The sequence below is a fragment of the Grus americana genome, chromosome 3, assembly GCF_028858705.1.
Source record: "Grus americana isolate bGruAme1 chromosome 3, bGruAme1.mat, whole genome shotgun sequence".
Taxonomy (NCBI): domain Eukaryota; kingdom Metazoa; phylum Chordata; class Aves; order Gruiformes; family Gruidae; genus Grus; species Grus americana.
In genome coordinates, this window is record NC_072854.1 from 207,819 (window position 1) to 228,382 (window position 20,564).

Genomic DNA, 20,564 nt, shown 5'->3' on the forward strand with positions numbered 1-20,564 from the left:
GCACCGCCCCGGGGCAGGGCAGGCCCGGCCCGGCCCCCCCCCCCCGGCCCGGAAAGAGGCAGCACTCGCGTATTTACAAAACAGTTTATTAAAAATAGGAAATGATAGAAATGAGATGCAGGAGCGGCGCTACGCCCAGCCCCGCGGAGGCGTGCGGAGCCACGGGCTCAGCCCCGCCAAGCACCCCGGGACGGGAAGGGGGGGGGGGGGTGGAACCGCGAGGGCAGGTCCCGGCGCTGCCACCGGGACGCGGGGCAGCCGGGGCCGCTTGTCCCAGGAGCCCCGGGCTGCCCGCAGCGACCCATGGTGCAAAGGGAGAGCAGGGCGGGACGGGCCACGCTGGGCTCGAGGAGGCTGCAGGGGACACAGCCCAGTGTCAGCACCCACCGCAGCCCTGCACCTACAGTGCATGCCGAGGGGCAGGGCTGAGCGGCTGTGCAAAACAAGTAAACAAAGTGCAGCCAAAGGGGAGCAGAAGAGGCAGGCAAAGCGCCAGGCAGGTGCTGTGGGAGCCCAGCCACCCCTGGCTCCCTCTGCCCAGGAAGAAGGGTAGTGACTGTTGCCAGAGGCAGAGTAGGGTGCAGAGAGGGGACAGGGCTTAGGGGCTCCCCCCCCGTTTACCTTTAAATTAAAAAAAAGAAGAAAAAAAAAAGAAAAAAAGAAAAAAGAAAAAATTTCTGTGCTGTGCAAAAGACACTTTGTACAACTCAAACAGAACAAACTCCATGCACATGAATGGGGCTACAGAACACCCCAAGCCAGGACCCGGCTCCCTGGCACCACCTGGCAAAATCCCAACAAAAACAGGGCTGGAAATAATACTGATGCGCAAAGTCCCCTTTAATAGGCGGGCAGGGAGGATTGTCGCTGAGCCCAGCCATGGCACATGCAGGATGAGCTTCCAAGCACTGCAGCTGGGGTCTTGCTGATGCCCTACAGTGATGGACAGACACAGAAGGGGTCACAGGCAACAAAGCCACACTGGCCGCCTGGGAGCCAAGGGGTGCTAAGATGACACAGTCACTGCCGTCAGGGCTCCATTCCGGGTGTAGTAGAACTTGCTGAATGCCTCTTCAAGTAAACAGGTAAGTCTGCTCTGGTCAGCCTGGGAAGAACAAGCTACAGTGAGGGGTAGGCCCAGTCTGTGCAAAGCTAAGAGCTTGGCTGAAGCCTGCCAGGGCACATGAGCAGGGACACGTCTTCTTTTCTAGCTGGGGAGGTAGGAGAAATGAGTGATCTGGCATAAACCGTTTGAGAAAGGAATGCAGACCTGTATACCTACATGAGGCCCAGGCCTGCTTACCTCACTGATGAATCCAAGCTGGACCAGTTCAGCTGCCAGCTCCTGGATGTTATCATCTGCAACACAGGGAAGGGTGTAAGTCCCAGGTCCAAGTGCACTGCTGGCCCCGATGCACCACAGCATGGGAAGAAAGGTACTTACTCGGCTGCAGGTCACAGCTCAAGTGTCGATTCAACTTGTCTTCCAGTTTCAGCAGCAGTGTTAACTGCAGGGTAGAGAAGTTCTCATGAGGGACTGCATGGTGGCCACAGCCAGCCAGGAGCATCCCCAGAAATCCCCATCAGGACAGGAACCACCCCTCTCCAGAGACCCACAGGAGTCTAACAGAACAACCACATCCAGTTCCTTTCCAAACCACAGCCAGCAGCACCATCCTGCGGAGGAAGCCTGAATCTGGGGGTGGGCCAAAAAAGTTTGCTACGTGCCAGGTCAGCCACAGGCATGGGCCTGGACCTGGCTTTGGGCCCCGAAAATGGCAGCTGTGGCAGCAGGAGGTTGCACCAGGCACCAGCAGCACATCAGCATGCTGCAGCCACACGCTTTGCACAGCTGCCCTAGTACACCCTCACACAGCACGCTCAGCCAGAAGGTGGGAACCTACATGGTGCTTCACGCCCTCCTCTACTGACTCAATGTTGCACTGCATCAGCACCACCTGAAACAGAAGCAGAGACGCCCCGTGACTGCCTGCTGCTACACAGCACAGCTACCTGGGGAGGAATGAAGCTCCCATCTCACCTTGCGGGTCTCTACCTCAGCAGGCTCTGGAGTTGGGGTTTTCACTGATGGTGGAGCAATGGGAGATTTCACCACTACCTGCTGGGGTTGCTGGGGTCGTGGCATCCCAAAAGCTGTGAGGGGGTAGATACCATTCCTACAAGAAAGGAGCAAGGTCTGAGGTTATGCCTCTCCAAAAGTTTTCCAGTCTCACACACAGTTAAAGTTGGGGTTTTTTAAATAAAAACCCTCTTACCTTACATCCTCCAGGAACTTGTCCAGCTCCAATGCTGGAGATTGTGAGAAGCTGGGGGAAAAAAAAAAAAGAAAAAAGAAAGAGTACTGAGTTGAGAAGTCATCTAACAGAACCATCCACTCAAGTATCTTCAGCTGCAATTTCAAATCCCCATGTCCTAGACTACAGCTTTGTCGGTGGGCAGGATGAGTACTGACAGATGCAGCCAGCCAACAGCAAGACAGACTCCAATCTTCCTGTACAGGAAGCAATATTCATAGAAGCTAAGGATGAGGCAACATTTTAATTATGGCAGAACAGGTATCACCTCCCTGTAGAGAGCTGTCCAACACAAACAATTATTTGGAAGCTAGCCCAATAACGCCACGTTCCTAGCAAGGTTTTTCAAAGACATCTGTTACACCAGACCTGTGAAGCCTGCATCCCATCTCCAGAAGAGCGAGGGCACTCAGCACTGCAAACACAAGAACGTCTGCAGCAGCTGATGGCACAGTATGACCAGCCATACCACTCCAGACCAGAAACTGGAAACTACACCTCAGTATTTAATGCCCTGCCCAAATATTTCTGACTGGAGTTTGGGATACTTTGTTCTCTCTGTAATTTCTTTCCCAGACTGCTCATCCAGCTTGGTGGCTTCGTAATGTAGCGTCCCAGAGGAAGCCTTGCTACCAATTAATTTTTAATTCCCCAGCCTCTAATTCCATTGAACATCTTCCTTGGTGGTGGCTGACGGAGGACAGTAAGCACTGACAGCCCCTGCCCTTTGTACCATAACTACCGCTCTTCCTCTTTCTCACCCTCAAGAACATACAGTTCCTCCATGTGGTGACAATGATTTCCAGCCCCTTGGTGAAGTCAGCTCTCAGATCCGCTCCAGGACTCTTCACAAAGGTTGCCGCTTTGTCCACATACATTGTACAGGTAACGTCTTTAGACATTTCACCCAACTACTGTAACCTTCTTTCCCATTATTTGGTACTCTGATATCATATTTCCTCTCATCTATAGCTGCGCAGCAGTGTGTTTTCAACAAGCTGGAAACAGTCTTTTCCTGTGGTGTTACTTCATAGCCTTCCCAGACAGAGAAGTAGTTTTTTGGTTGGTATTTGTTTGTTTTTGTTTGGGTGTGTTGTTTTGTGGGGGTTTTTTCCTCTCGAAAGCAAGCTATTACTGTCTTTTGCACAGCACAGGGAGTTAGCAACACCAGAACAGTGCACAGCAAGTACCTCATTTCTTTCTGGTTTTGACTAACAAGGAGACACAGGTTCTCCTATTTTACTAATTCCCCAGTAAAACACTTCCCTCATCACCTTGGTCAATTCAACTTTTCAGTGTCCACTTGACCGCAGCTTCTTTTGGACTGGTTGCAACAAAAAACTTTGAACAGCCAGGCTTCCCTGTACCACTGTCGTAAGACTACTTTGAAGAATTTCAGAGATTAGCCAGAGACTGCAAGCTGCTCATATCCTGCCATGACCCCCGCCAATTGCTTTCCAGATCTGATGGAGGCTGCACATCTGCCTCAGTTCTCCAGATCACTCTCCAGCCCTTTTCAACACACACAACATCTGTTACTTTCCCATCCTCTAGTACAGTAGTAGTTTTCAGCAGAGATTTACAACTTTTTCTAGCAGCTCAGTTTGCATGGCAGTCTGATGAATCATCTAGAAATGATGCTCTCTGACACTTCAAGTCATTACTATGCTTTCTTTTTCCTTTTCCAACAGCTCTGCACTACCAAAAAGCAAGTTCCAAGCTGGCATATGCCAGACAGCCAATCCTCTGCAGACTGAAGTCCAATATATGTCAAGAATCGCTCTTGCACAGCTTTGGTTTTTCACTCTTTATCCTCCATTTTTGAACCTTTAATTAACAAAAAACATTCCAAAGGTAATGCTATTGTTTACTAGCTCTATGAAGATCAGAATGTCAGTTTTTAGAAAGGCCTATGTGGCTCAAAGAGCTTCTCAAATGAACAGTGCTTTTCTTCCTTGTCATCTTGCTTACTTTTGTTCAGTAGCCTGAGCATCCCAGAATGCTGGGCTACCCTGGAAGCACCCTGGTCTTCTCTGAAAATGCAGTATCCACATCTTAGTCTTTTCAGCTAACCCCTCAACTAGCTGAGGTTTCATTATCCAGTATTTAACATCACTTTTTGGCAGTCTGCTTGCTCCATACATATTACAGTCACTTGCTTAGGGAGCCACCTCTATAGTTTAAATGGCTGCTGTGTGTTACTGATAGCTGCCCAAAACAGCCTTTCCCTTTGCATATTGTAGAGTAAGCTGTTCCACTGAGAAAACACTGAGGAACCATTTCTCCAACATGTTGGACTCCACTTGACAAGCCTGTGATTGCTCCAACTCACTTCCCCAAACTGTTCAGCCAGATTTTGCTAAGGACTGTTCCAACTACAGTGTGTTAATTTCCCACCCCTCCATCTGGGGAACAATTCACATCGCGGCTGCATGGAATCTGTTCCCAGAACACAGGTGCGGGAGTTACCCTCCACGGACTTTTTTTTTTTTTTTTTGTTGTGCATGCCCAGAGAGTGATTGCTCCTTCAACAACAGCACCATCAGCTCTCTTCTGTTTCCCAGTTAGCGGTGAAATAGCAACACTAACTTGAAGGGAAGAGTCCCAGGCAGATCCTTCAGTGCTCACCCCAGAACCCTGGCATCTGTTCCACGTGCACCTGAGCAGCCCCCTCCAAGCACACCATGGGGTACTCACATCATCTTGACTCCTTCCCTGTCCACATGATTAATCTCTGCCAACACTGCACTCATGTCAAGGTTTTTGGTCATTTCTTCTAAAGCATTTTCAGGAATCATATCTATTAGGAAAAACAAAACAAAACAAAACAACTGCAATTCCTTTCCAACCTAAGAAAAGCAATAAAAAACCCAGAAGCTTTAGGCTGCTAAACTCCCATGCCACTCAGAGCAGGCAGGGCACCATAGTTCTCCAGGTTCTGCAGTGACCGCAGCTCTGTTTCACAAGGCCCTGGTCCCAGCCTGCTATGAGCAGCATGAAACCAGTCTTGGTTTCTGGTATGCCAGCTGTACTGACATACCAGTGAAGCTTTGCAGAACACGAGATGCGGCACCCTGGGACTCCATACTCACGCTGATGTCCAACGATACAGTGAGCAGCCAGTAGCTTTAGTGATGGCACCTCAAACAATGCTTGATGAAAAAGGAGCTCCCGGGCAGTAGGACGCTTGCCAGGGTCCTGTTCTAGACACTTCTGAATGAACTCCTGAAAGACAAAAATTGCATGAGACCATGTGCAATGCCAACATGGCTGCAGGGGTGGTGATCCCTCCTCACTCACCCTCTGCAAGGGGTCCTCCAGCAACTGGATGGCACTGTTAATGGCCTCCTGGGGCACATAAGATGACTCTCCATTACCCTGTATTTCCAGCACCGCCATCTGCAAACACAAAGCAGCACATCAGACTTCACTGAGAATTACTGACTACATTTGAAGAGAGCTTAAGGAGACCACTGCCAAGCATGAGATCATAACGGCCAAGTTGTTTGGTGCTATTTAAGGTCACAGTTTATAGAGGCAGAGAGAGAATGACTGCCTCATTAAGATAGCTTGTTTCTAGGGTGACCTGAAAACTATGCCAGTGTCACCTTAGACAGTAAGTATCTCCATTCTGAATCCCATGATCCATTGGCCTGTACTTCTGCTTGATAATTCCCATCTTCTAATGAAGCAGTAACTGGATCACTGCCAGAATCTGACAGTATCCTTCCTGGATGTATGAATAGCTCTGTATTAGAGGCAGAAAAGCAAGCACACAATGCCATCCAGAACTGGCTCCAGCCAACACGTATTCAAATTACCAGCTAGGAAAGACCAGCAAAAGGTTCCAGAGAACGTCTTAAGATTCAACTCAAGGTTTGCTTCCTAAAAGTTGTGTGTTTCCACAGTTCTCTTCCTGCTTCACTTAGGGGATGTGCAGCATAGGTTGAGAATTCTTTGTGTTGGCTCTTTCTGACGATTCTTCCCAGAAAATACTCCTACCAACAACTCTCATCTCCTAGACTTGGGCCTACTGATTACAAGTAGAGAGGAACAACTAAGCTGCTAAGATCAGGTACATCACACTCATGCCTGACTGCAACCAACACCTATATCAGGTGGGGACAGGCTGGCCCAGAAAAGTTATGGACTACATCTGTCCTCTCCTCCAAACAGCATAGGAAGAACAGGTACTCCCCAGAAAAACAGTTTTGTTCTCCATGTTCATTAAGTACAGTCTGCAGTAGCAACTGTTCCCACCAGCCACTGGGTCAGACTTCAGAACTGGCCAAGACCCACAGAGTAATGAATTACACATTAGGAATTTCAGAAAGAAGTACACATTACTGAGTTATTTACTTCTTAATAAGGCATTTGGGGGAGCCTCCATAGGGAACCCTCCAAGGCAAAGTGCATTTGGCTCAGGGAACAAAGTGTATTTGTTACCAAGCTAACCCATCCATAACTACAGTATCTCCACAGAGCAATCTCCTTCCCTCAAATTCATTCTCTCTCTGTCCCATAGCCAAGTGTTCCACACTCACCTCCAGTGCACACATGCCAAAGGAGTAAATGTCCACAGCAGTGGTGACGTTGGCAACTTCTGTAACACAGAAATAACACTCTTATCAGTCCATCCCTGCATTCAGCAATTCCAGCAGGACCACCTCTGAATCATGCTATGATAATCCTGCAGCTTCCTCTCCCTCCTCTGCTGTCAAAAGACAGAGGAGTTGAAGCATTTAAGCAGGCAAATAACTCAAAACTGTTAATGTGACATCTGTCATGAGCCTGTAGCTGAAAACAAGATGCAGAACAGCTCAGAAGCATTAGTAAGGCCAACAAAACCAGGCTCACTGCTGTAGCCACACCATACCTCCATATTCTGGGGCAAAGAAGTGCAGGTTCTTCTGCTCCTCACGACAGGTCTTCACATGGTTGTTAATTGTGTCCGGTGCCACTAGAAGAAAGCCATGAATGCTTAGGATGCAGGAAACTGTATCCCATCCCCAACTAGATCCTAGGGAACACATGCAACTCCAGGGCTCTCTGGTGCCCAAAGGGGCAGCACAGTAGAGTTAAGTTGGCCCTTCATCAGTCCTTTATCTCAGGTCACCTGCCCCAATGTATTTCTCCATTGTTTCCTTGGTTGCAGATCACTGAGGCAGCTTAGCATTACTCTCCAAGAGCAAAAGGTGAAGACCACAGTTTCTGCCGAACAGACTGGGAAGGACTTCCTGTTGAAGCATGAGTCCTGAAAGCACCTAACTTAGATCTATAGAATTTGTCACAAGCAACTCAACTATAACAGAAGCCCTAGGAACAGCCAGAGATGCCAAGATCACTGCAATTAGTCACCACCTCAGGGCTCTAAGAGAGGGATAGACCTACAAGGCAACTTTTCCACATATCAGCAGGGCACTGGTGCCAAAGTGCCTCAAGACAAAAGTCAAGCAAAGCTGCCAAATCAGGAGAGATGACCACCCTGACAGCAGAGACCTCCCAGCAGCCAGCACCTCCACAGCAACAACCACAAACCACTCGGAGCTACAGGGAGGGAATAACTCCCAGCCACAAGAACAACGAGCGGAACACAAGTATCGACCCCCCATAAAAGATAAGCCTTCGGGACAGCCACCTCTGAAAAGACTGCTGTCATGGTTTAACCCCAACCAGCAGCTAAGCACCATGCAGCTGCTCGCTCACCCCTTTCCCCCCTAGTGGGATGGGGAGGAGAATGGAAAAAACCCTCATGGATTGAGATAAAGACAGTTTAATAGGATATCAAAGGAACATAATAATAATAATAATAATAATAATAATAATAATAATAATAATAATAATATATAAAACAAGTGATGCACAAATGCAATTGCTCACCACACACGGAAGGAAGAAAAAAAAAGACAACCCGATGCCCAGTCTGTCTCTGAGCAGCAATCCCACCTCCCAGCTAGCTTCCCCGGTTATATCCGGAGCATGACATTCTATGGCAGGGAATATCCCTCTGGCCAGTCTGGGTCAGCTGTCCTGGCTGTGCTCTCCCAGCTTCTTTTGCACCTGGCAGGGCGTGAGAAGCTGGAGCGTCCTTGATTTAGCGTAGACACATCAGCTACACAGCAACAACTAAAAACCATCAGTGTGTTATAAACATTATTCACATACTAAATCCAAAACACAGCACTATACCAGCTACTAGAAAGAAAATTAACTCTATCCCAGCTAAAACCAGGACAACTGCAAACAACTCTCCAAAACCAAGCAGCTGGCTTCACCAGGGAGAAACACCAAGGCTGACAGGGAGCACAGAGCCACCATCCCACCCAAAGCTCTACTTCCACCCTTGAACATGCCCGGTCCCACAGCCTCAGGCCCATCTCCCACTCTGTCAACCTGCTAGACAGGCACAATTGGTCCTGGTCTGTACTGCTACAATGGGAACTTACATGGGACATGCCAAACCACTTCTATTTTTCCAGGTGTTCCTGGATTAGGGCAGGACACACCAAAGAGGATTTCCAGTTGAATAAGACTTAACTAGTTCCCAGCCTCAGAGGAGAGGTGTTCTTTGGGCTCTAGCTAGACAAGAAAGATCTTTCTTGGTAACTCAGCTCAACCTTGCTGTGTGGCACATACCAAATCATATTATCTTATTTTAGCACTGGAAATGGAGCTTGCTCCAATGGTCAGCATCTACTTTCCCAAATTAATGTTTACAGTAGTTTACCGCTTTTTGTCCTTATGCTAGCTCTTATCTTGGGAGTCCAGTAAGATTGCTTCATTCTTAGTGATAACCTGTTTACAGACACCACCAGGTCCTCTCAGCTTCACAGCACTAGGCACTAGGCAAAGCAAGCTAAATTGTCTTCCTCTTAAGACCAGCTCTGCGTTTTCCCAGTGACACTGACTGCTTTAGACAAGCTCTGGCCAGGGCCATGCACAATCACACCAATTCTCTCTACTGGGGACTCTGCCCCAATGGATCTTAACATTGCACACCTGGCAAGTGAGTCAAATTCCTCCCTGGAACAGCTAGTAGATGCCAGATCCTCCTCAGTTCCTAAATTACAAGCTCCAGACTTTTGTGCAGCTTTGTATTTAGCACTAATGAGTTACAACTAGAATTTGTCCAGTACTCTAATGTATTCTTGCGCTTCTGGAGAATATCCTGACCTACCTCAGCATCACACCTTCCCCACATTTCTATTAACAGCCTCAACATTAATGAAATCAGTGCCTGAGGGACTCCAACCCCCTCCAGTGAGGCAGCCCTTTTTCAGCTTCTACCCTGTCACCACGCCTCCAGCCAGCGCCTGACTCAGCATACAGGGTAAATCACCCAAGGTTTGTCTAGCACAACAGGTTCTTATACTGGACCTTCTAAAGAAGTTCCCAGACACCCACAATGAAGAAGTCCTGATAACTTGCTTTTGCCTATGGGCAATACCTGCCTTAAGTAGCCTGCTATGTATGTCTGGTCTATAGGTGGCTACTAAGAGAGGAGGGACTATGTCAGGTCTTCTCCAGCAGCTGGATTTCCTCATCATTACTGGTCCTTCCTGTTTCCTTTCTGTAGATGTTTTGGCCAAGGAATCAAGATAAGGTTTAACAGTACTGTCCCCTCCCCCATTAAGTAATTTATTCTTTTACTACTGTAAAAACAATTTAATACCGTCAAATGAAGTTTTGCCTTCTTTAAAACAAACAAACAAAAAGCCTCACAAAAAAACCTCTCAACACACACACCCCCTGCCACTCATGACTTTCACAACTTCTGCTGGACACTTGCAGGAACTAAAAACAATTCTGTCTAAATCTATAGTATACCACTGGTGGGTATGAGGGGTGGAGATAAGGACAGCTACAGCTCTATGAAGAGCCAGAGGCTGATCACATCCAGAAATGCAACACTGCTGCAGATGCACAGCCACCTGAATGCTGTGAAGTTTGCAATCATGAGTAAATTTTTCCTCGGAGTGTCCAATACCATTAAGATTTTGGCATTCCCCTGAGGCTTAGGCTGTAATGCAATCATAGGATCTCACTGATCCCAATCATGCTTGTTCCCTTTCTACAAGAACTATTACTTTGTCCCAGTTTTTGCAGAACAGGGTATTTAAGACTTCAGAAATTCGTCTGCTCTAAAGTCTGATTTTTTTTTTTTTTTTAATGGAATACTGAATGTCTTTGTGCAGCAAGCAGTATATATGAACTACCAAACAGGTATTTTCGTGAACCCTGCTAAACCTAATGTCTATTGCATGCATGACAGTCTCTGACTACTGGGACTAACTAGAAAATCTGGAGATATAAAATAAGACTTATAAAATAAGCCTTGTATTTGTTCTGCCTTTCTTATCAGTACAATGGATTGTAAGAGTACACAGAAACCCCAAACCCATCTTCGGCTATGCAGTTCTGTACAGTCAGAGGTCTGGCAACCACCACCAAGATCCTGCGTGTAGCTGAGCCGCTGCCAGGGCAGCGCCGCTCTCCGGCCAGGGCCAGACCCCTGGAGAAGGGGAGAGGCATCAAGGTCTGCCCTGAGAGAGAGGCACTGTGTCAACAGTGGCAGCGTTGCAGAAATTCAGCATGTGCCATCATGTGTTGGACCAATGTCCTCAGGCAGGAACTCTGGCACAGTACCCAGCACAACACTATCCTGCCAAACATGGAGCAGAATCAGCCAAGTATGAAGTCATCTTCCAAACGATGTTTTGATCAGCTTCATTTTCCACTGTGCCTTTAAGTAATGTTACTACCATGTGTTGGCTGGCAAGGGACAGTTCACTATCCAGCCATTTGCTCCTGGGCCCTATTTAAGAACAGGAAAGAGGCAGTAATCAATCACAAAAAGGCATTATCAACAGAAACCTTAGCCAGTGATGTAACATAGGCACTCCCATACCAGAAAGGCAAGTACAATGGAATCCTAGCCCAAGCTCTTTCTATAATGGCTGTCCGTGCCTCATTACGGACTTGATATGAGCTTCTCTGCATCCAGGTCCTATGCACATTTTGTAGTGGCACCAGCATTTCTGGAAAGAGCTGGGCTTGCACTGTCTGTGGGAACTTCCAACTCAGACACACAGAAAGGCAGTTTTGAATTTGCTGTTGTAGGTCATCCATGGACCTGTCCCCTCTGATATTCTGTTCCTTGTGCCTCCAAACTTGCAGAGTCCCTCTGGAATTCAACATGTTTTTCTGTCACTGTTGCAGAGACTGGCTCTGCAGCTGGGTTTGATTAGCCACACTTGACAAGCCTTTTTCCTGTTCTAGCAGTTTATGTCACAGTTCAAGTGGAACTCGGCTGGAAGTCATGTGCATAACCTTGCTCTGTTGTTGCAAAGCTGAAGCAATGCAACAGTAGAGCAATGGCATAAGACCACCAGAATCTTCACTATATGCCTTAGAGCTAAGCAGAGACAGCCTCGCCAGACGCACATCTGTTCCATTCATCACTGATAGCAACAACCTGCTATTGAGTCAATTCGGAAAAACTCACCGCAAGCATATTAAACAAGGCAGACAAAAGTGCTGTTACACCTCATGACAGTATTTTAGAAGCTGGGACAAGAAACTTTAGGTTTGGTCTGGTCTAGTCACTATTGCAGGTCCATCATCTTGGTGTGCAAGCCACTTAGCACAGACAGAGGCTCGAGAGGAGCTTCACCTGACCGTACATTTTAAAACAAACCTTAACCATACAAGATAAGAATACATACTTTAAGGTACCTCTGACACAAGCTCTTCTGACTGATTCACACATGGTTGCTACCTGCTGTCCACTATATCTAGTGATGACTCTTAATTCTGTGAATGATCGGATGCATGAAGGCTAAGGACAGTTACGTTAAGCAAGACAAACAATGAAGGTCAAAAAGGAAAGCCAGATCACCGACATTAACAACGAACATGCTTTTCTCAGCCACAGAGAGGATGACAGCAAGGGGCAGACTACAAGACACAGCACCACGTGACTGATCAGTCTGGTAGGGAATTAGGAAAGAAAGGATGAATTTTAGAAAAGGATTCAGCCAAATATGGTGTCTGTGCCAGGCAGATGATAGGAACAGTTGTGAAATACAGTTGAAGGTAGGACAAGCAACTTGCCTTTGGCAAGCTGAACTCAATCTGACATTAGAAGCAAAAAGATAAATAATCAGCATTACTACAGGAACATGCAGAGCTTGCTACACTTCTCAAACCCTCAAGGGCATAGAATCATAGAATCTTTAAGGTTGGAAGAGACCTCTAGGATCATCAAGTCCAACCATCAACCCAACACCACCATGTCTACTAGACCATGTCCCAAAGTGACGTGTCTACACACTTTTTGAACACTTCCAGGGACAGTGACTCCACCGCCTCTCTGGGGAGCCTGTTCCAATGTCTGACCACCCTTTCAGTGAAGAATTTTTTCCTAATCTCCAACCTAAACCTCTCCTGGAGCAATTCGAGGCCACTTCCTCTTGTCCTATCACTTGTTGCTTGGGAGAAGAGACCAACACCCACCTCACTACAACCTCCTTTCAGGCAGTTGTAGAGAGCAATCAGGTCTCCCCTCAGCCTCCTTTTCTCCAGACTAAACAACCCCAGTTCCGTCACCTGCTCCTCGTAAGACTTGTGCTCCAGACCCTTCACCAGCTTTGTTGCCCTTCTCTGGACACACTCCAGTGCCTCAATGTCCTTCTTGTAGTGAGGGGCCCAACACTGAACTCAGCACTCAAGGTGCAGCCTCACCAGAGCCCAGTACAGGGGCACAATCACCTCCCTGGTCCTGCTGGCCACACTATTCCTGATACAAGCCAGGATGCTGTTGGCCTTCCTGGCCACCTGGGCACACTGCCTGCTCGTGTTCAGCCAGCTGTCAACCAGCACCCCCAGGTCCTTTTCCTCCAGGCAGCTTTCCAGCCACTCTGCCCCAAGCCTGTAGCGTTGCCTGGGGTTGGTGTGACCAAAGTGCAGGACCTGGCACTTGGCCTTGTTAAACCTCATCCAGTTGGTCTCGGCCCACCAATCCAGCCTGTCCAGATCCCTCTGCAGAGCCTTCCTACTCTCAAGGGGATCAACACTCCCTCCCAACTTAGCATCATCCGCAAACTGACTGAGGGCGCACTCGATCCCCTTGTCCAGATCATTGATACAGCTATTAAACAAGACCAGCCCCAAGACTGAGCCCTGGGGAACACCGCTTGTGACCGGCTGCCAACTGGATTTAACTCCATTCACCACTACTCTCTGGGCTCAGTCTTCCAGCCAGCTTTTTACCCAGCGAAGAGTGCGCCCATCTAAGCCATGAGCCAGCAGCTTCTCTAGGAGAATGCTGTGGGAGACCGTGTTAAAGGCTTTACTGAAGTCCAGGTAGATAACATCCACAGCCTTTCCTTCATCCACTAGGCGGGTCACCAGGTCATAGAAGGAGATCAGGTTGGTCAGGCAGGACCTGCCTTTCATGAACCCATGCTGGCTGGGCCTGATCCCCTGGTTGTCTTGCACACGCTTGGTGAGTGCACCCAGGATAAACTGTTCCATAACCTTCCCCAGCACCGAGGTCAGGCTGACAGGCCTGTAGTTTCCTGGATCCTCTTTCAGGCCCTTCTTGTAGATGGGCGTCACACTGGCAAGCCTCCAGTCATCTGGGACCTCCCCTGTTAACCATGACTGTTGATAAAAGATGGAGAGCAAAGAGGTCACCAGGGTAAACAGCTCATCAGAGGGGCCATCAGTCATTAGGAGTGTCAGCCAAGAACGCACTCAGTGGTACTACTTCCCAACTGTCACCAGTGGCAGATTTTAGCAGAGATGCCTGATCACACAGCAACTTGCCCTTTTAAACACTACATGCTGCAGAAGAGATTTTCCTCTTGTCCTATGTCCAATTCACACCCACCTTTGTTCTGCATTTAACACTTCCTCCTTGCAAGTAGGAAAGATAGTCTGCCCAACAGTCCTTCCTTTCTTCCTGAAGTAGCCATTGAACCACTCGGTCTCTTGCAAATGCCTAAGCATTCTCCAAAGCAAGAGTATATTACTCCACTCTCTAGTAAAGTGCTCAAGTACACCGTACTGCAGATTTCAGCAGGCTTACAAAGCAGAGGAAAACAAGAGGACAGCAAGAAGGATCGACAGCTAACCTTAAGATTAGTCCCAGGCTTGCTATGCAAGGGGATGATTAACCAACCTTACCTATGCTGCACTGTACCAGCACCACAGAGACCCAAAAATAATCGAATGCAAGACCATCTGTTCGCAACTATAAAGGGATGGCCACAGGGCCAGGATAGGTACGAGGCCACATTATCATCCCCTGCACTCATACGCTCAAGACTTTTTCAGTACTGCAAGAGGGTATAAGACTACACAAACCCAATACATTTCACAGTTCACTTCATTTGCACACAAAGATGACAAATGCATTTTTATTAGGGAGGGCAAAGCCTAGAAAATAAGCAACTAGGAAGCTCTTGGAAACAAAAAGAAGCATACAGCCGTTAAACACTGAGTCAAACAGGAAAAGCAGTGGCAGATTTAAGTTGGTCACAAAATACAAGCATCCTACAGCCCTGCAGATCTGCAAACACTGTTTACAATCCCTAATACAAAGTTATTTGCAACACTGAGTCACGAGAAGCAAGATGATTTATTATTTTTAACAGTTGAATATCTAGTGAGATGAAGGGGCAAAGAGGTTCAGCGTATGAAAAGTTCACTACATACAGTTCCCAGTGCCAGGTAACAGCCGCCCAGCTGCTTACATCTATGTTTGTTCTCGCCACATCTACTGACATTGCTTTTGAGTAGTATAACTAATATCTGCTTAAACCGTTGCCCACATTTTACTTCAGAGAAAATACCACTGAAGCAGAAACAGTGGTACTTGCAACAGAGAGCTGATATCATACAACAATTCATGTACTTTGAGAGAGTTATCCTTCTGCACAGAAATATAGAATCATAAAATCATGGAATGGTTCAGGTTGGAAGGGACCTCTGGAGGTCACCTTGTCCAAACTCCTGTCCAGGCAGGGACACCCTGAGCCGGTTGCCCAGGACCATGCCCAGACAGCTTCTGAATAGTTCCAAGGACAGACTCCATCACCTCCCCGGGCAACCTGTGTCTGTGTCACCCTCACACTGACAAAGCACTTCCTGATGTTCAGAGGGATCCTCCCAGGGTCCAGCGTGTGCCCGTGGCCCCCGTCCCTGGGCACCACTGGAAGAGCCTGGCTCCTCTGCTTCATCCCCTCCCCGCAGGCGCTGCCAGCCATGGATTCCATCCCCCTGAGCTGCTCTGCTCCAGGCTGAGCCGTCCCAGCTCCCTCAGCCTTTCCCCACAGCAGAGATGCTCCAGGCCTTCGGCATCTCGGTGGCCCCTCGCTGGACTCTCTCCAGTCTGTCCGTGTCCCTCGTGGACTGGGGAGCCCGGCACTGGGCCCAGCACTCCCGGGGTGGGCTCACCAGCGCTGAGCAGAGGGGCAGGATCATCCCCTCCCTCGGCTGGCAATGCTTTGCCTAAAGCAGCCCAGGACGCCACTCGCCACCTTTGCTGCAAGTGCACGTCGCTGGTTCATGTAAATATGAAGGCATGCAAATGAACGACAGGAAGGAAAATGATCATGCTGTGTCAGATCTCTTGTGAAGCAGTGGGTGATATTTTTAAGTATTAAAACTCTGAATGTTTTTAAGTGACATGTTTCCATTACATGGAAGTGGAAAGTGGGAGTGGGCAGAGCAGGAAAAGCAAGACCATAGACAAAGAACAGATAAAGATGAACTGTAAGATAAGTACTTGTCAATCCTGGCTGCATGCAGGGTCTTAAGCAGGGACTTACGAGCTTATTAGCACCTTATCTAAAAGGGTTCACGATACAAACAACTTCATTCTGAACAAAGTGTGCAGAGAGATTTGAAATCTGCACACAAAATCAAGTTCTGAGTTCTAGACTGAAGGAATGAAGGTCCTACAGACTGGGCAAACCCCTGCTTGGGTGGCATCATCTGACTGCAATACAGTATTTATATCAAAAAGATGAAGGGGCAGCAGGACTGCCATTCTTGCTTAGTTCTTTCACAACTGAAATGGCAGGGCACTAAACTGCAGTAGCCTCACATCACCGTGCAATCATAAAACCAAGAAAAGACATTAACTGAAATGCTTATGGACCAAGCTACTCTGGGGGAATCTTCTACTCCCAGAAGACATATATTGAAAAACAAAGTCCCCAGAAACATGACTATGAAAATTATTTTATGTTTTGAGCAGTGCTGCTTAACAGAAATTTGGATTGAACCAGTATAAATGCATATTCAATTAAAATGCAATTAGGGTCCACACGTTTGAGTATTTCAAGTTTAACTTCCCTGAATTTCAGAATTACCGAATTACCATTCAGAATCTCTGATTACCGTTGTTTCACAACATGCTGAAGTGAAGCTGTGCAAATGACCTTGGAAGACTTAATAAGCAGAGAAGCTCACCCCCTGATAGCAGAAGCTAGAGTGAAAACACTACTCTGCCCACATGCCTCAAGGCCTAAATCACAAAATTGTCTAGGTTGGAAGGGACCTCTTTAGAATATAGCTCAACCCCCTCTAGCAGTGTCAGCCAGAACAGGTCACCCAGGACTGGTTTCGGTTCAGTTTTGAGTATCTCCAGGTAGAAAGACTTCACAACTTCTCTGGGTAACCTGTACCAGTGTTCAACTACCCTCACAGTAAAAAAAAAAAAAAAAAAAAAAAAAAAAAAGTATTCTTGTGCTAGATGGAACTTCATGTATTTCAATTTGTGCCCATCACCTCTCGTCCTGTCAGTGGGCACTATAGAGAAGAGACCGGCTCCCTCCTCCCCATTCTCTCCCATCAGTTATTTATACATATTGAAATGATCTGCCTGAGCCTTCTCCTCTCCAGGCCTAACAGTTTCAGCTCTCAGCCTCTCCTCATATGGACAGACACTTCAGTCCCTTCGTTGTCTTCATGGCCCTGTGCAGGACTTGCTCCAGTAAGGCCATATCTTTCTTGTACTGTGGAGCTCAGGTCCAGCTAGACACAGCACTCCAGATGTTGCATCACCAGTGCTAGAGAGAGAGGAGGGATCACTTCCCTCGATCTGCCAGCAATGCTCTTCCCAACACAGCCTAAGATGCTGCTGGCCACCTCTGCTGTCAGGCTGCATTGCTGGCTCATGGTCCGGTTGCTGTCCTGCAAGACCCCAAGATCCTGATCTGCAGAGCTGTTTTCCAGAAGGTCAGCCCTGAGCATGTACTGGTACATGGGGATGTAAATACTTGCTAAGTTTGTATTCAAGTGATCTTTCAAGAACTGGCATGAATGAGCGTTCTAAAATGCTAATGTTCCACATGCCTTCATCTAAGGACCCCAAAAGGAGCGGACATACACAACTGCCATACTAATAACTAAAATGGGTAAATGAAGACCTGGATGACTGTAAGACATGTCCCATGACACATCCTGGAAATCCACATAAAGTCAGAGAAAAAACATAATCCAGCAAAGCTCAAACAGCGGGTGCTTTCAATGAGACATAAAAAGAATAAATTTGACCACAGGAAAGGCAAGTTCTCATAACCTGGAGCACTAAACTGGGAAATTTAAACCTTTGGGAAGATGCTATTTAACTGAAAATGACAACCAGTCTAGAAGATAGTTGTTTTCTGGTGTTTTCATGAATGAGATGACTCACAGCAGCACAAAGACGGTACACTGAGCAAGGAAGGCAAGCACATGAAGCAAGAGCCAGCTTTTAAACCTTCTGCAAAATAAAAATAAGAGTTTATTACCATCGTGGCATAGCAGGAGGTAAATCTGTTACGTATGCGTTCCTCTTGGTGCCTTTGCAACAAGACCGCCAAGACATCAATTCTTACCACTAAATCTGACTTTAAAAAAAAAAAACAAAATACCCCCAACCCCCCCCCAAAAACCCAAAACCAACAACCCACGAACAAACCCCCTTGCCCCAAATGCACACACTAAATCATAATGCACACATTCAGTCAGATATTAGTTGCAATTTCAAAAACTAATTAAAGCCCATTGATTGTCACTTACCTATGCCTGCTTCTCCTGCCTTGAAGTGTGTGCTTATATACAAAAATCAAAGCAGGTCCCTGGTAACCATTTTTGCCATTATAACAGCAGCTAGATCATGAGATGCCTGTCAATTTATTACAATTAGAAATTAACCTCATGCTTTTCCACCCAGTTTGCTCAACAGTTTCTCAAGAACGATCCAAATGTGGAGAATCTTCTCTTTACGACAGGCTTGCACATCACTGGGAGACTCAAAGACAACATAGACCAATCTGAGACAAAGCCTTTAAAAAGAAGTAACCTTCATACCACTTTAGACTTTCTGAAGCATTCTGGGCAAAAAAAAGTTGCACTCAAAACTATTCACCTGCCAGATCTCATTCCTAGCAGCACCTGTAGTCAGAGACAAACCTTTTCCTCTGCTTGTGAAAGTCTACTTTAGTTTTGCCAAGTTTCTAAGCAACTGAAAATATGTGGCTTGGTAAAGGACATGCTCGATTCTACACATAAAACTGTACAGCTAGAAGCTAAACTACATAAATTCATGTTAAATCTTCCTAATTGAATGCCAACATGGGTGAAAAAGTTTTCCATTTTTATGATAAGTTTTTCTATGTCCACTGATTTCAACTATTATTTTTTTCTCTAAGCCATACTTGCTTTAGTTAAAAAACCAAACAAAACACCACAGCAAAAACCAGATCCAAGATATCCTAGTAACCCCTGTTTTATTTCTACATCACCTGTCTCAGGTGTCTGTTAAGGATGTGAAAAACAGCACAGCAAGTCTTTAAACATCAGGTAATAAAATTCAAGAGAGTGAAGTTAACAGCTAAAAAAAGATTAGTTATGAAAGCATGTCACTCACAACCTTATTAGCTCAATCCTCAAGCAAAACAGGAGACTTATACCCTACATTTAGTGTTTTCAAACCCAAATCACTGTTCAAGATCTAAGGATTAAACAGTTTCCAGCTCTCATATGAACACTACATAGTGGTACAACAGCACTGTTAAAACAAGTTCTGAAAGAAAACAGCCAAGAAAGCTCAGTATTTCAAGGCCGCCTGATGTTGTTTCAGCACACGTGAGATACCACAGCATCTTCTTAAGCCTGGAGACCACTGGCTGAAGCCCTTCTTGCCTTGCCAGAACAAGGGCCTTTTGTTCTGCTCACCGTGGTGACTTGATGTCCGAGAAATGGTTTGCTAGTCTTAAGTCTTGTTGCCACCAGCGTGACTGAACCCACGCTGAAGCCCAGGCTCAGTCATGTTCCCACTCTGTGGCTCATTCCTTGACCAGTCTGTCTGCTGCTGGTTGCCACCTTGCCTCTTCCACCCCACAAAGGCAGCCTGCCGCACACGACTGCCACAGCCCAACCTGCCCAGCTTGCAGCACTCTGGTAAACAAGCCATGCCCAAGGAAATCTGTCCTCCTAATGCCGCAAGCCCGCGCTACATCAACTTCCCCCTCAGCTATGTAAGATCCCAGATTTAGCTTTTTGAGAGAGCCTTTACTCTGCTGGTGCCACATCCTCCTCCTGCAAACGTGAAGAAGGCACAGAGTCCATTTGGACAGGCCCTTCCCTTTCCACCACTTCTCGCTGACAGCTGGTAGGTTCCCAACTCAGTAGAAACAAACTAGATTGGGTATTAGGAAAAATTTCTTCACCAAAACTGCTGTCAAGCACTGTACCAAGCTGCCCAGGGAAGTGGCTGAGTCACCATCCCTGGAGGTATTTAAAAAGATGCGTAGATGTAGTGCTTAGAGACATGGTTTAGTGGTGGACTTGGCAGTGCTAGGTTAATGGTTGGACTTTATGATCTTAAAGGTCTTTTCCAACCTAAACCATTCTATGATTCTAACCATCAAGAACAACCGTGATGGCAGAAAAAATAAAAAGTAATTATTTCAAATGTAAGTGAGGGAGGTGAGGATGGATGGGTCTTTGAGCAACTTGATCTAGTGGAGGGTGTCCTGCCCATGGCAGGGAGGTTGGAACTAGACAGTCTTTAAGGTCCCTTCCAACCCAAACCATTCTGTGATTCTAAATGCAGCGTTCTATTTAATAGGTTTACAAATTGCAGCATTCAAATCCTTCTCTAGCCCCCACCAGCCCAATTCCCTCTTCATATGCACAAGTCCCCAAAAAACAGAGCTTTGTCTGGGGAAACATTAATAGTAAACATTACTT

The 20,564-nt window shown here is 46.9% G+C and overlaps 1 protein-coding gene across 2 annotated transcripts in view; it reads right to left on the reverse strand.

Annotated features, from left to right (window-relative positions):
* Positions 1–72: 72 nt before the first annotated feature.
* Positions 73–20,564, reverse strand: part of NRBP1 (nuclear receptor binding protein 1) — a 43,884-nt gene continuing 23,392 nt past the window's right edge. Inside the window, exons 8-18 of one of the 2 annotated variants that reach the window (XM_054818829.1) lie at positions 7,192–7,275; positions 6,860–6,918; positions 5,616–5,714; positions 5,408–5,540; positions 5,013–5,115; positions 2,277–2,327; positions 2,042–2,177; positions 1,905–1,958; positions 1,445–1,508; positions 1,304–1,359; positions 73–1,105 (exon numbers count right to left, since the gene is read on the reverse strand). In XM_054818829.1, the coding sequence (XP_054674804.1) occupies positions 1,007–1,105; positions 1,304–1,359; positions 1,445–1,508; positions 1,905–1,958; positions 2,042–2,177; positions 2,277–2,327; positions 5,013–5,115; positions 5,408–5,540; positions 5,616–5,714; positions 6,860–6,918; positions 7,192–7,275 (938 nt within the window). In that variant the 3' untranslated portion in view covers positions 73–1,006. The remainder of the gene's footprint in view (positions 1,106–1,303; positions 1,360–1,444; positions 1,509–1,904; positions 1,959–2,041; positions 2,178–2,276; positions 2,328–5,012; positions 5,116–5,407; positions 5,541–5,615; positions 5,715–6,859; positions 6,919–7,191; positions 7,276–20,564) is intronic. The other variant, XM_054818830.1, reaches the window with a different exon arrangement.